General features: G+C 39.8%; 1 protein-coding gene across 1 annotated transcript in view; it reads left to right on the forward strand.

The window, feature by feature from the left end:
• PDK3 (pyruvate dehydrogenase kinase 3) overlaps window positions 1–9,649 on the forward strand; it is a 50,438-nt gene extending 40,789 nt beyond the window's left edge. The window contains exons 8-11 of the mRNA XM_021552978.2: window positions 938–1,039; window positions 1,637–1,747; window positions 6,769–6,882; window positions 7,920–9,649. Coding sequence (XP_021408653.2) covers window positions 938–1,039; window positions 1,637–1,747; window positions 6,769–6,882; window positions 7,920–8,063 — 471 coding nt within the window. The 3' untranslated portion in view covers window positions 8,064–9,649. The remainder of the gene's footprint in view (window positions 1–937; window positions 1,040–1,636; window positions 1,748–6,768; window positions 6,883–7,919) is intronic.
• The last annotated feature ends 5,496 nt before the right edge of the window (window positions 9,650–15,145 follow it).

Below are 15,145 nucleotides of genomic sequence, written 5' to 3' on the forward strand. Positions count from 1 at the left end.
ACACTCATGACAGTCTAGTTTTGCAGTGATGGAATATTCATAATCTTGCAGCTCTTCTGAGCTTGCTTCTTTATTGCATATTTGAGGACTGGTTAGGATCAGTGTCTTTATTGTGAGAACAGGCCCTGTATCTTCAAATAGTGTAGATGACATGCTTTGTTTTAGTTTTGTGTTTTCTGAATAATTGTAACAAGAGTGCAAATGGAACATGTGAGAGCTGTTATATAGATTGAAAGAAGAGAGGAGGTCTCTAAGAGATGCAGCTGAACACCAGAAATTGAGAGGAAAATTTGTGTTTGGCCAGAGAGAAACTTTTTCAAAGTACTGGTTTTTGGGGTTTGATTTCTGACATTTGTCAACTGTGTTCATTTAAGTCTTCTCCCATTTTTCCATTTAACATTAGTTTTGGAGCAGAACAGATGAGAATTTGTACAATATGTTTTTGGTACAAGTCATGAAACAGGCTCAAGTCAGTAAGTTGTAGCTGTAAAGAACTGGGCCTGGCACTGGAAACTGTTAACATGAAGTCAGACTGACAGATGGTAACTTATATGTGACCTAGGCTGAGAAAATCAAAACTAGCTTTCTGTGGTGAATGTCACTGTTGCTGTGGTGCATTGTGGAGGTGAAGGATGTTCTCATCCTATGAATATATTTACTGGATTTCTCACAGGACCAAAAAAAAAAAAAAAAAAATTCTTTTCTCTGACTATATCAAATAAATAAAAGTTCTATATAACAACTTATAATGTAAAAATTTAACTGGGCAATTCATTGAATTGATGGCACTTGAACTTGTGTTACATACAGGCTTTTCTATCTTGTACACAACTGTAGGACAGAGTAGATACTACAAAATAAATGCAAGTTCTGACTTGTCAGAAAAATCTTATATGTTAAAATTAGAATCAAAGAGACTGTTTTCTTTTATCTTCAGAATTCAATGAGAGCTACAGTGGAATTGCATGAAGGTAAGAAAGAAGCCTATCCATCGATCAAAACCTTAGTCACTTTGGGGAAGGAAGATCTATCTATTAAGGTAAATGCCTAAAAACAATACACATTGCAAAACTGCTACGTTTAGAGTAGAATGACTTTTAGTTTGAAAAAGCAAATTAATTATTGTATCATCACCTTCTTCATATTCATTAAAACAGAGTATTTTCAGTTGGGAAGGACCTACAAGGAGCATCTTGTCCAACTCCCTGACCACTTCAGGGCTGACCAGTAGTCAAAGCATGTTTGTTTGGGGCAGTGTCCAAATGCATCTTGGTCACTGACAGACTTGGGCTATTGACCATCTCCAGGAATCCTGTTCTGCTTTCATCACCCTTCCCATACAGAAATGCTTCCTGATGTTCCCTCTAAACCTCCCCTGATGTTCTTTGAACTGTTCCCACATGTCCTGTTGCTGGATCCAGGGAGATGAGATCAGCACCTCCCTCCCAGTTCCCCTCCTCAGCTGTAGACCATGGCAAGGTCATTTCCCAGCCTTCTTTTGTCCGAGCCAAACAGCCCCAAAGTCCCTAACTGCTCCTTTAGTTAATTTCTAAAGTAATTTAGATAATGCTTCTTGATGTTTTGTGGGTTTTGTTCAGAACCTAATGTTTAAAACTCTTCAATTTTCATTCCTTAGATAAGTGACCAAGGTGGAGGTGTACCTCTAAGAAAAATAGAGAGATTGTTTAACTACATGTACTCAACAGCACCCAAGCCCAGTCTGGAGCCCTCAAGGGCTGTGCCTTTGGTAAGTAATTGCAATATATATTTAAATGTCTCTTTGCAGCACTCTGATTTTACATTTCCCTGTACTGCAATCTGCTGGATCAGGTTTTCCATTGAGAAAATGCTTTATCATGAGCAAGTCTTTCCAGGTACAACAGGAGAAAATGAATTCTGTTATCACTTAGTTTACAGAATAGAAAATTACTTTGCTTTGTCTTGACATTACATTCTTGGAAGCAAGCATAAAAAGCCTGCATAAGCACAGTATTTTCACAGGTTAATGGGCAGGATCATTAGTGCTATATAACTGAGCAGGTGAATGACCTAATGAGCTTCTCTTTGATATATAAATTACTGTTAATCTAAGTTTTGTATATAAACTGATTAAAAAGCTGGGCGACACTGCTCAGCACTTGAGAAACACCTTCTGGCAATGCACAAGCTTATACTGAAACTTGAAGATAATTTTTGTCTAAGTTGTGGACTGTAAAAACACATCAAAAAAAATGCCTGATCCTGCATGTGGTATGAACATATTTGGTATATTTGTATTTAATTGGAAATATCTTCTGTGATACTCCTTTCTCAGAAGCATCAGGACCATATTTCACATTAAAAAAATACTTCCCCATAGTCTCCTTTAAGCAGGGAAATTATTTCAGTGTTGAATGTGTAGATTCTTTTAGCAAGCATGATTTAAAAAAATATTAAAATACTATTTCTAAATTGTTTTATTAAATTGCATATTGACTCATTGTGATAAAAATTGTATAGCTGCTGTTCCAATTGACTGGTTTCAGTAAGTGGATTAATACAGACACTGTATTTTGCCTCTTCTCATCTCTGTTTCTTCTGAGGCAATCCTTTTTCTCTAAGCCTGTTGAGAAGTTGGTTCTCTAAGAAATTTCCTTTCCCTGCTTAGGAGCATTCTTACCTAGCATGTTCCTGAGTAGTTGGGTTTTTTTCTCCCCTACTGATATTTCTGTGCTTCAAGTGCCTTCAGATGGATAATGGAATGTGGGGCAGAGTATGGAATCACAGGATTGGCAAGAATGGAAGTGACCTCCCAGGATCAAGTCCAGCCTTTGACCAGACACCCCCATGTGAATTAAACCACAGCACCAAGTGCCACGTCCAGTTGTTTCCTGACTGCTTCCAGGGCTGGTGACTGACTCCAGTGCTTCCCTGGCCAGCCACTTTCAATTCTTGACAATCCTTTCAGTGAAGAAATTACTCCTGATGTCCAGCCTGAACATCCTTGGCACAGCTTGGGGCTGTTCCCTCTTGTCCCTCTCATCCCTCTTGTGACTTTTTTGGATATAAAATATTTAACAGTAAACTGAGGGTAAAATCAGTTCACAGTGACTCAGAGGAAATAAATTTCTTCCTAGCTTATGAGCAGAAAGTCTTTATGGTGCTGCCTTGGTCCACAGTGGGTACCATTGTGGCATGGCAGTGCATTGCACTGGGTTTACTCCTTTGCACTGTGGGAGGTGTGAAACCCAGTCCTGTGTCTGCACTGACTTGGTACTGATCCTTCACATCCCCTTCCTGTACAGCACATCTCGGTCTTATGTTTCAAACTTCTGCTTTTTCATGGAAAATTATCTTGAATGTGGTGAGAGGCAGCAGGCCTTAATTCAAATATAAGCTTTTTTCTGTCACAAATGGTAGAATCTCTCTTGATGCATAATTTGCCTTTATTCTGTCTCTCTTCTGATCAGCAATTTACCATATCAGTCTACACGGATTTTCTGAAACTCATTCTCAGGATAAACTTATACCTTGATTACCAGTTGTATTCACTGTTAAACTGAATGTTCCTTGTAGCTCTGATTGTAAAATGTGTTCATATTAGAACTGACTCTATTCTTTTTTTTTTTCAGTGCATCTCTATATTTACTTCCTCATCTTCAAAACTGCTTACTTTGATTCTGTGGCATTTATCCTTGGTGTTCTTCTGTATCCCATTTTCAGGCTTTATTTTCCTTTCCCAGTCTATGCCACTGTAGTCAAATCTACAAAAGATCCCCCTCTCTTGCGAGTCTGGCAGCTTTTGCCCTGTGAGTCGGTTCAGTGCCTGCACAAGACTGAAAGTTGAGAAAAGTTGTTCTGTTATTTATACGTGTGTGCAGAAAGAAGAAAGTCGTAACTGTGAGTCTGTGCCAAATCTTGCCACTAACAGGAACAAGGACTTAGCAGTGAAGTTTGACATGTTAGGTGTTATGGCCCAGATCCAGTTATAAAAGCAATTATGCAGTGCTCTGTATGTCAGTCTGGAAATAAAAATGCTTCAGCAGAAAGGTTACACATAAATCTTCTTTGATGTCCATACAAAAGGAGTTTCTTTAGTGCCAAAGACCAAACCACTAAAGAATTAGTGTTGCAGAAGGTTGGTAGTGTGTCATCCTTGACTTAGGTAATATTCTAAGCGAAGTTGGGGTGAAGTGTAAATAGACATATTTTTCTGTTCTAACATTTTTTTCTGTTGTTATATGATCCCCTGTCTAGTTTAGGAAACATTCATGGAACGGGGCAGTGAAAGAGAGGTATCCTTCTGTTGATTGGGGAAAATTTTTGCTCCCTGTCATTGCAAATGTTTAAATCCTGCTGAGAAACCTTGTTGCCATGGCAGCATTCAAATTCTAGCAGGTCTTAGGGTCATCTGCACTGCACATAGAGTACAGATTAAAACACATGGTCATGTTTATTGATGGTAGGTTTTCTTAGTGATTCAATGGTTCTCTGACAGCATTTGTTTATAGGAGAAACATGGCTTAAATTAGTTCTAATTAAAATCTGTCAATGCTGGTAACACAGAAATGTAATAACTTCCTTTTTGTTTAATGCATACCATAACATTTAATGATAAATTTGCTCTAAGGAGTTTTCCTTTCCCAGAGCAGATGTACCGTCGTGGACTGTTCTGTCCTCTAGGTCAAGTACAGATCTATGTAGTAAAAACCTCTTGTTAAATGTCTTTTGCAAAATAGACCCTTTGCAGGCCCAGGATTTAACAAGGTGCTCATCTGGGGTCTCTTGTCTCTGTAGTTGTTGCAAGTTACCTGGTCTGGACAGCACCCTAAAGGCAGTGCACAGAGAGGCTGACAGGAAATATTTGAAAGAGGGCTGTATGAAATAATGATGTGGGCTAGCACAGAGCATGAAGGAAGAGGAGACAAACAGAAGTTGGCTTTTAAGGAGGGGTGGTTCTGGAGTGAGGAAAGTTTTCAGTATTGTTTGATGCTGCCCTTTACTTGAGCTGATCCTTGGGGCATGGACTGTCCACAAGTTGACTTTTGGTCGCTGTGCTTTATAATTTCTCTTACGTATTTATTATCCAGTCTCCAGGAAGAGAGGAGGTCAACTTTTGACCTTTTTTTAGTTATTTCTAAGACAGCCAAATAAATTTTTTTAGGGGTTAAGAAAGAAATCTCTGAAGCTTCAAGGCCAGGTGTTTGAAAGTGATGCATATGTCTCTAGTGAGAGATGAAAGTTCTATGAGAAATTTAGAACATGATGTTGGGAAAAGTGTAGCTAAACAATTGTTTTGACTCTGTTAATGGACACTAATAGCTATGACAAGCAGTGTGAAAAGGGCATATTTGGCATTTCTGTGTCTCATTTTGCTCAAAATAACTGAGTGAGCAACTGTAAACCAATTTAATACTAAATTTAGAATTACACAAAAACAAGGCAAAAATGGCCTAAAGATATTGTAGTAGATGACAGCAAGAGAATTTGTCACAGACACTGTAGTACAAGTTCTTTAATGTTCACTTTTCCCTCAAGGGATTTCCTTTCAAGTGATGCCACATACTATCTGTACATAATGCTTGCAAATTCTTCTTAACATTCTATTTTGTATCATTTTAGGTCTTTGTTTATAAAATTCAGGGCATATTTATTACTTTTCTGTCAAGTTGCTTTTGTAGAAATATTATTGTGGAATTAATTTGTTATTCTGAAAGCTTCAAGTGTCTTATTTTCTCTTGTAGTTCACCCATATTGCCTTGCCTTGTATATGTTTGGGTTTTTTTTCCAAATGCTTCTGTATTTGGAATAGTTCCTTTATTGCACTGGATAGTCCTGAAGAATTCAGGTGGGATTTGGACATAACCAAATAACCTTTTTTTTTTTTTTGGCATAACCAGCCACTGTGGTTCTCAGCACACAGCCAGTCATCTGAAAGAGTCATGTGTTATGCTTATTTCCCTGGCTCCAGTGAGAGAGGATTGGAGGTTTTCTTACAACTTTTCTGACAAGAGAGGGTTGGAAGAGGTGCGATGTAGATTGATCTTGTTGCAGGCATGGTTATGAATATCAGTTTTGTCAATTTAAAAGCTAAACTTCGTACCCATCAAGTCCATTATGCTTTGAAAATTGTGGGGGCTGTACTGTGTCTCAGTCCTGAGGAGATCATTCACTGCTGTGGAATCCTGATCTTTGTTAAACAGAGAGGATAATTTGCCATGTATTAGTCTGTGTTCCTCTGCAGGATTCTGCTGCTCTCGGTGCCATCAGCAGTCACTTAATAGTGTGACCTAGATGAAGTAGACAAGAGTTGTCTCTGGCTTTCTTGTGTAGTCTGGAGACATTTGAGAGAATGATTGCAGGCTTGGGGGAGAAAACCTCTGCTGTCAAAACTCTTGATTTTTTCCAAAAAAAGAATGCAGTACTACAGCAATGGTCCTCACAGTCAGGAAGCTGTGTAGAGCATCGGTTGCTTTGCTGGTTGCCAGCAGCATGTCTGGTATGCTGCACCTGCCTGCCTCTGAGAAAGTGCAAATGGACAAGGGACTTCTACCAAAGGACTCGGCCCTTTTTGTACATTATAATAAGTAATGTACAAGAAAAAAAGGAGTTTGCTCAAAAGGCTGAGTTGGGGTAGAGTTTAAGCTGAGAAATAAAGGAAAGCTTCAAAAGTAATTTGCTACAAATCTAATATTTAGCTGTCCTCTCTTTTGTAAGTTAATACAGAGTTTACTGTTGCATTTTTTTAACTTCTCATCATGTTTTTCCTTTTGTCTCTTGTTTTTGCAGGCTGGGTTTGGCTATGGATTGCCAATTTCTCGTCTATATGCGAGGTACTTTCAAGGTGACCTTAAACTCTACTCAATGGAAGGTGTGGGTTCAGATGCTGTTATTTATTTGAAGGTATGAATTTCACCCTTTTATAAACTATTAATGCAATGCAGGTTGTTTGTAACAGGTTCTTTTCACTTTTCAGCTGGTTTTCAAATTTCTTATTGCTATCTTTGACACTTTTACCTAAATCTGTTGCATAAAATCCTAAACCCCAAGGTTTTATATAACAATCTGGCACTAATACTAATTAGCTTGCTGTGATTTTCCCTTTGTTGGATTGTTGTATTTTGTTAACCTGTCATAAGTGGTGAATCTTCCAAGAACTGTGATAAGAGATAATTTTGGTTCATGATTTTGATTCTAATTTTTGGCCATAATAGAAATTACAAGAATATTGGCCACCTCCTGACTAGTAAATATGTTCTATTTTATGAAGTTCTTGATGCAATAGACTGTATTGATCCTGTTATTTTCTGGGACAGCCCAGGCTCATGGGCTAAAGGGTGACACTGCTTGAATTCCAGCAAAATTTAAAAGAACAGTGTATAGCTTGTGTAGGTTGCTGGCTTTGCACTGTCACTGTGCCCTGCTGTATATGGCAAGTGAGTTGTGGGCTCCTCTGCTTCTGATGGGTTTGATCCTCTGCATGTGTGTGTGGAGGAAAAGGGTCTGGCCTTTCTCAGAGGAAAAAGGTGGCCCAGGGCACTGAACTGGGTCAGCCCCCACAGGTCAGTGTACTGGCAGAGCCCAAGTGCCTTGGGGAGGGGAAGTGTTGGAGTAGCTGTCTGCTTTATGTCAGTGACAAATCCCACTAAAGTATTTCGTGACCAAAAATCTTTTTCTTGCCATCTGTGTAGACACCACTCCCTGGAAAGAAGGGAAGTATTTTTCAATGCTATTATTTTATTTTAACTTTGACTGCAACTTTGAGTATAGCTAGAGCTACTAGTCGTAGCTCAAGTATTTTCAAAGTAGTGCTGTGACATGCAACACTGGGATAATTGTGACACTTGGGTACAGAAGCTGTAATTGTAGAGCTCCCCAGAGTATCACCTTGCTCTTGTATCTCCAATGATACCTAACCATTGCTTTTGTTTTTTTCATAGGCCCTTTCAAGTGAATCATTTGAAAGACTTCCTGTTTTTAATAAGTCAGCGTGGCGGCACTACAAGACCACACCTGAAGCAGATGACTGGAGCAATCCTAGCAGTGAACCAAGGGATGCTTCTAAATACAAAGCTAATCGATAATTTGCCACCTTTTGTCTCTGTTGGAGATGACCTCTGCATTCAGTATAAAGTCTCTGCTTTGTTCCAAAATCCTTCAAACCACAGTAGCTAATTACTTCCAAACAAAGACCTAATCAGGGCATTGAAAATACTAAGAACAAAGTGATGATTGGGACTTGAAGGAAGGCACTGAGCACGTTTGGTATGTGAATCCTGTGTACTTCACCAGAATATGCTTGGTTGCTTCAGTCATGCATTGACAAAAGGGATTGCACTGTGATTGCACTTAGGAACACGATGTTGTAACAAAAAGATACTATTTGAAGGGGCCAATTCTTATTCCAGTGTAAGGATTGGTAGGATGTGCAGAATCCCTTAAAGTGGTGAATAGTATCTTGCACAGCAGTATGGTGTAAGAGAAAAATTCTGACGTAGTTAAACGTGTGCTTCATGCAGCATTTTGTATTGCACAGTGTCACCCCTAAGAGAAAATCCCTTTGAGCTCTTCTGATTTTATCTCTACTGAGTTTATAAATGCATAGTTCTAAAAGGGTTGTGCAGCTTTAAATTGATGCTTTCTCCAAATTCCCAAACCCATTTGCCATGTGCATACAAAAGTTGTGTTGTTACAAGACAGTAGGACTTCCACTTCTTGGTATGCAACTTAATGATTTTCTTGACACAGAAGTGCATTTCTGTGCATTTTTCCTTGTTTTGAGGAAAGCTCCTAAGTAGTTAGATCATTTCTTCATACAAGAAATTCTGTCAGTACAGGGGCAGGGGGTAATTCAAGTTCCTATTCGCTTATCATTTTAGAGGAATTGGGGAGGGGAGAGAAATGCTGAGAGGCCAGACAGCCAGTCATACAAATGAATTTGCCTTAAGATTGTTGGTTGCTTGAAACCTGATTAGTTTAAAACCTGTAAATAGTTTGCAAAGTTATTTATACATTCAATGTCTGACTACAGTCTGGTAATCTGAATTTGTAGTGTATATAAAGATGTTGTACCTCAGCTTTTGGAACATGTCATTGGTCTAATTACATGAACTGGAAATACAGTAGAAATGGGAGGGACAAAATGTGGTCAGTACCTGGTTTAAGTTAAAAAACATCAAAAATGAAAAATATACAAATATTTTCCCCTTAACTTTATTGTAAGGGTCACTGCTGACTATTAGAAAACTGTTCTTCACAAAGTCTTTGCCAAATGCTTTTTCTGATACTATGGCCTTTCAGAAAAAACAGTGAAACTTGGAAGCTCTGGTGATACATTAGCTGTGGCAATAAAGGAGATGAGTTGTAAGCAACTCTGATGCACCCTTAATTTCTCTTAGGTGTTTTGATATTTTTTGGAAAGCTAATAGAGGTTTTAGCATGGAAAAGTGAAACTTGTTTACTGAAATTGTGGGGGAACTGTCCCTTTTGTCCTCCCAGTTATTTATTTTTCTAAAGAACAGATTTATTAGGGAAATGCTGAGAAATTCCTAGGTATTTTAAAAAAAGAAAAAGAATCTTAGTTTGACTTAACAATAGTACTTTGCACTTCATAGCACATCTCATTGAAGGATTATAAAGTGCTTTGAGCAATAAACTCCATAGAGCCCCATTTCTGAGGAGTCGAAGTTCTTGCCTTGCCTGTTGCAGCGAGTTCCTGAGCGTGTGGGAGCAGTGGATGAGCTCCCAGGGCTCGAGGTCGCGTGGGTGTTCCCAGTCACAGGGACTGGGATCAGGCCCGTGGGAGCGCCAGGTCCTTGTCTCCGTGGGCTGCTGCCCTTCCCTGCCGGGCAGCTGCGGAAGGCTCCCCCCGGTCAGCTGGGCAGTGCTGCCCTCGGAGCCCCCTCTGCCAGAGGCAGGAAGAGGAGGGGGCTGATGGGGCCCTCCCATTCCCAAGCTGGACCTGGCCGGAGGATCCTGGCAGGGCACGGTGAGGGTGTGACACGTGTGGCCTCCAGAGCAGCAGCTTCCCAGCGCTGCAGGCACTGCTGCAGAGAAGGCAGGTTGCTATTCAAGCAATACAGCTGTGGTGAAACCAGGGCAATGGTTTGACTGAAAACACTGATTGCAAGTTACAGCTACTAAAATGTAGTCATTTATCTTCTGCCCCCACCTGTAACTTCGTACTGTTTTTAAAATTATTTCAAGTTGCATATGCTTTATAGTAATTGCAGAGATTTTGGTTAAAGATAGAAATTTGTGATGAAACTAATATTTCCTTGGTTGCATGTGGTGTGTTTTTTATAGAACATTACCCAAAACATTCCAAGGAATAAGGCAATCTACATAAGAAACTTGAATTTCAGCTTTTGTTAGAAATTGTATTTTGAAGTAGTAAATCCTGACCTGGTACTTGTTTTTTGCTGTCTCCTTATACATGACAAGGAGAGGGAACAGAAAGGAAAGATGCTGACGCATTGGACTTGTTCTCATGAAGTGCATGTAGGCCATGGAGCCATGGGATGTAAACCATGGACACTGAGAACAAAAGCTGGAGTTACCATGGGGGACATTTTGGTGTGTTAGTGATGTCACTTGAGCCACAAAAACAACCGGCTGCTTACAGGACTGGAGTGCTCCAGTACTTGAAAACTGAACTCCTCTGAAATGACACCCACTTCCAAGAACCCTGAGCTTGTACAAACACCTCAAAAGAGCAGGCTGGAGCACAAGGAATTGATTTTCTTTCCATTCCCCAAGGTCTTTATGGGGGCATTACAATGAATACGAGAGCAAAGCAACTTTTCTTCTCTCCACCCTTGTTCAGGCAGCCTTAGTGGCAATTCCAGGTGTGCCATCAGTTGTTCCCCACTCATTGTCCTTATGCCATGCTTCTACATAGTGGTATTAGTCTGAAAACTGTTTTAGGAAGCAGCAGCAGCAGATCTTCAGTTAGAAGAGGGTTTTTCAAAGGCTGTGCCTGAAAAATGAGCAGGGGTGGGTTTTTTAATATGCCTAGTTTAACTACAGACACTGATTTTTTTTCCCTGTTACTTCTACCTTTGATTGGAATATCTTAAAACTATGTTTTAATATCTTGGGGCTTTAATTCCAAACTTTCTGGTGATACAAAAGTATATTTCCTTTTCATGAATTTCAGAGTTATGGCTGGCTGATGTCATTACAGCCTACTTTTCTTGACTTACAGGACACACAAATACAAAAAAAAAATGTTTTCACTGAAAATGTTCGTTACCTGTGTTACCTGTTGTGTTTATGATTAACAAACTGAACAAGAGATGTTTGCTCCTTAATTATTCCTGAGAATTTACAAACACCTTCTCTATGTCATAGTGTAACAAATAATTTACTTTTTGTCCATTGTGCATTTTTCTGGTGTATGTGTCTTGAATGTAATTTTATTAATCCTCTGCCTAGTTTAATGTTAATAGATATAGAAGTCTCTCCAAATGATGTACATATTTGTGCTTCCTGCTTTTCTAGGCTTTGTTTTGGGGCAACAAGGGGTCTTTCAGAGTCTGCATTTGATTAGAAATATTCATAAAATACCAAAACGCTTCTTTTGCAACTCAGGTGTAGTCTTTGTGTAATTGACTATGATGACCTAGGAGAGCACAGAGAAAGTCTTTGTCCTGCTGCAGTCTGTGCTACCTCTTGGGCAGTGTTTATAGCAGGTCCATTGGCACATGCTTAAAGAATATGGATATTAATTATAGTGTTCTTGCAAAACTCAGGCTACTTTTTGGCTATGAAAGGCTGCATTTACTGCTACAACTGGGTAGCATTCTTTTCTTTGTCCTCAGTAGCATTTGCTTTGATACAGCTGTTCATTTTTTCTAAGTGAGCAACAGTGATCTTCAGTGCAATCTGCTGTTCACCTTCACCCAGATATAGTATTTAAGGTGATATCTTGACCTCATGGAAGAGGTTTCCTCCCTCCTCACCTTATTAATAGGTACCTCTAGATCCTTATGTGTGAGGTGCTGCAAAAATGGTCAAGGTTCATTAAAATAATTCTGTAGAAAACTGCCTAAATGTTCAGTGTTAGTACTTCTCTTGATGATAACCATGCCCCATTGTAGTGTTCCCTTTCCTTGCTTGTTTCCAGGTTGACGTGGTTTCTGGTAGCTGTTCCTTTCTTCTTCCGGGCATCCACACCTGTCTATAGATTCACCTATGTAAAAGTGGTTTTGCTGAAGAGAATATGATGGCACATAACAGAACAATGTGTTACTGACTTCAGAGCTTGAGTTTGTTCACAAATGAGGAACATTGCTATAAACTGTGTGGTGACTTCAGGGCTGAGTCTTGCAAATACTTGTACAAGTCAACAGTGTACGAGAGGAATGCCACTTAAATTAATGTTCTCAGGATCAGGACTCGGGCTGTTGATACTAATTTGAAACAATGAAGATTTGTGTAATTGAAGTGGCTTTCTAATTAAAAATAAATAAGAAAATTTAAAGTTCATGTGCTTTAATTGGAGCATTATGTTGCCTTAAAAGTCCTCAGAAATCAGCATAATGAACTTGTTTGCTTCTTAAATCTGGAGGGGTTTTCATGTAGCACTAGAAGGATTGATGAGTGTATGATAATTCTGGCATTGTCCTTCTGGTGTTAATTGCTTTATTGATTTTTTTTCCTTTGAATTGAATACTGCCAAGTGGTGTTGGACACAGTCCTTTGAAACCCGTGCCCTCTGCAGGTCACGTCAGGCAGGGATTGTCCTCAGGGACCTGCAGGCTGGCTCACCTCACATGGGAGGTGTGCTGACCCTGCCTGGTGTGTGATGAGTTTGTCATGTGGGTGGAAATCAAGTCCCTTTGTTCCCAAGGTCAGGTATGGGACAGCTCCTCCTGCTGAGCTGCTCAGTGTTGCACCTGGCAAAAGCGTGGGAAAGTGGTCTTGTAGTGCCTTTCCTCTGAGGTGGCATCCTTTGAATCTACTAAACCTGTAATGGCAGAGTGAGAAGGTATTTTTTAATGAGATTACCTGGTGATATTTTAAATTTATTTTTAAGTCTTCTGATACTTGTCTTGTTTCTGGTCTGTTACCTGTGTATTTGACTTGTGTATCCTCTTGTTTTCCTTTTTGCTTTCCGTGGTTGACAAATAAAACTATGTCAAAACTACATGTTGACATTTTTAAGGGACTGGCTTGGTTTCACATAGTATGGAGCTCAGTTTGTGACTGGAGTCCCAAGGTCCATTTCTCACATGCCTAGAGAGGTGCACCTTCAGAGAGCTGCTCTTGGGAGCTCAAGAAGAATTTTAGCATATGAACAGCTTTTGGTTTGGGTTTTTTCCTGCTATATAAACCTCCCAAAAGCTAATTCTCGGATTATTCTTGACAGCCAAAATAGCTCTTGTAAACAGGTCTATAAGACCCAAGGCTTTTACCTTCAAATTTCTTCAGCGTTCCATGATGTTTTATATGCATTTGTAAGATATTCAGGAAAATGAAAAAACCCAGTTTGTTACCAAGCTGTTCCAGAGCAGGAAAGTGCTTGGGGACCCGTCCTGCTTGGCTCGTTAGCTTTCTTATTAAGTAATAAATGAGGCTCCAGATGGCCAGATTTTGCTGGAACTGAGATAATTTTCATTCAGATTAAGAATTTATTTTAAAACTTCAGCTGAGAAGAAATCTGTGTGTTGTACTTTCTCACTGCTTACCATTTGCCATGATGGGCTATTCACAGGAGATGAGTAGTTAATTAAGTAGCTCAAAATCGCAAAATGTGTCAGCGTGCACTGCATATTTGACAGTTGCTGCCTGTAGAAGATAAAGCAAACAGTTGTAGCAGCAGTATAATGAAGATTTATGGCTTTAGGATACAGACATATGTGGGAGAACAATTTGTAATAAGGGATGAGTTTCTTGTTATACAATTCATGCCTTTTTTAGATGCTGTAGACTTACTCAGTACTTCAATTTGTTGTTTTCAGTGGAAAGAAGTCTTGCAGTAAACAGTTTTTAAATGAAGCGAGACATATAAAACATGTCAGGCATGCTTGATAGGAAAAAAGAAACTTTTGTAAAATGTCAGATCAGTTTATAGTCATGATCTAACTCAGAGGCTGTTTTTACTTGAAGTTGTTGTACTATCTTGTCTGGGAGTTGCATGGAATGTAGTAAATAATGCCTGCTGTGTGTTGTCTAAGAGCAGCAGCCATTTAGAAATGGTGCCACAGCAATCCTGAAGTCCTTTTCTGTCCTAGTGAGTTGCTTAATTTTTGTATTTCTTTGGCCCAAGTTACTCCCCTCATGGGTCTCCTAGTCCTAAGGCAGTAGGCACATCACTGTGCTTCTGCCAGTGTGCAGCTGCAGCCAGCATTTGAACATTGTAAAACGATTTTCTGTTTTGCTCTGCCACTGTGGATTCTTTTCATGTATTTAATAAATGTGCAGGTACCTGCAATACACTGATTTAAAATATCATTTTCAGAAAACTTCAGTTCTTCCCATTTTCACGGTCCCACGTCGATGGTTTGGTATTTGGAAGCTTTCAGAGGAGTTTCATTGCAGTGCTTGTGGTTGTGGGAGCTGATGCAATGTTATGCCATGAGAGCTGTCCTGGCAGACTTGGGACTGTGGGTGTGCATGGCTGCCCCGGAGCACCTTCCTTGCCTGATCCAGTTGGTTCTTCACCCTTTGGTTAATAAATCTCTTTGTGGACATGGAATATGGGGTCCTTAGGGTGGTGGAGGTTCAACACTTCAGGCATGGTCAGATTTGCACTGAGGTAAGGTGGCTCTCTCTGTGTGTGCTGGGTGTGAGTCACAGCTGTGAGGTAGTTTCTCTCTGTTGTTGCACTAAAGGTCAATTTTCCCCCCCAGGGAAACAAATCTTCCTTGGTTTTCAGAGCTGGGTGTCCCTTCAGTGAATGGGTGTCTGTGGTCAGTGTGAGGCAGCACTTCAAAACTGCCTGTGTAAAACCACCGAGTCCTGCATGTTGTAATGGACAAGGCTGCCACTCACAAACTATTTCATAAGTAGCCATTTGTGATGGGTGAAGAGGCTGGAGTTCTGCTTTCTTCTGGTCTTTTGAAACTAATTTTGTCTTGCTGTTAGTGCTCAAATACATAATCTGAACTTTTGGGTTCTTGGTAAACAGTTGAGTAAGACATGCAAGATGTCTCGGGTAGTT

This window comes from Lonchura striata, chromosome 2, assembly GCF_046129695.1.
Source record: "Lonchura striata isolate bLonStr1 chromosome 2, bLonStr1.mat, whole genome shotgun sequence".
Taxonomy (NCBI): domain Eukaryota; kingdom Metazoa; phylum Chordata; class Aves; order Passeriformes; family Estrildidae; genus Lonchura; species Lonchura striata.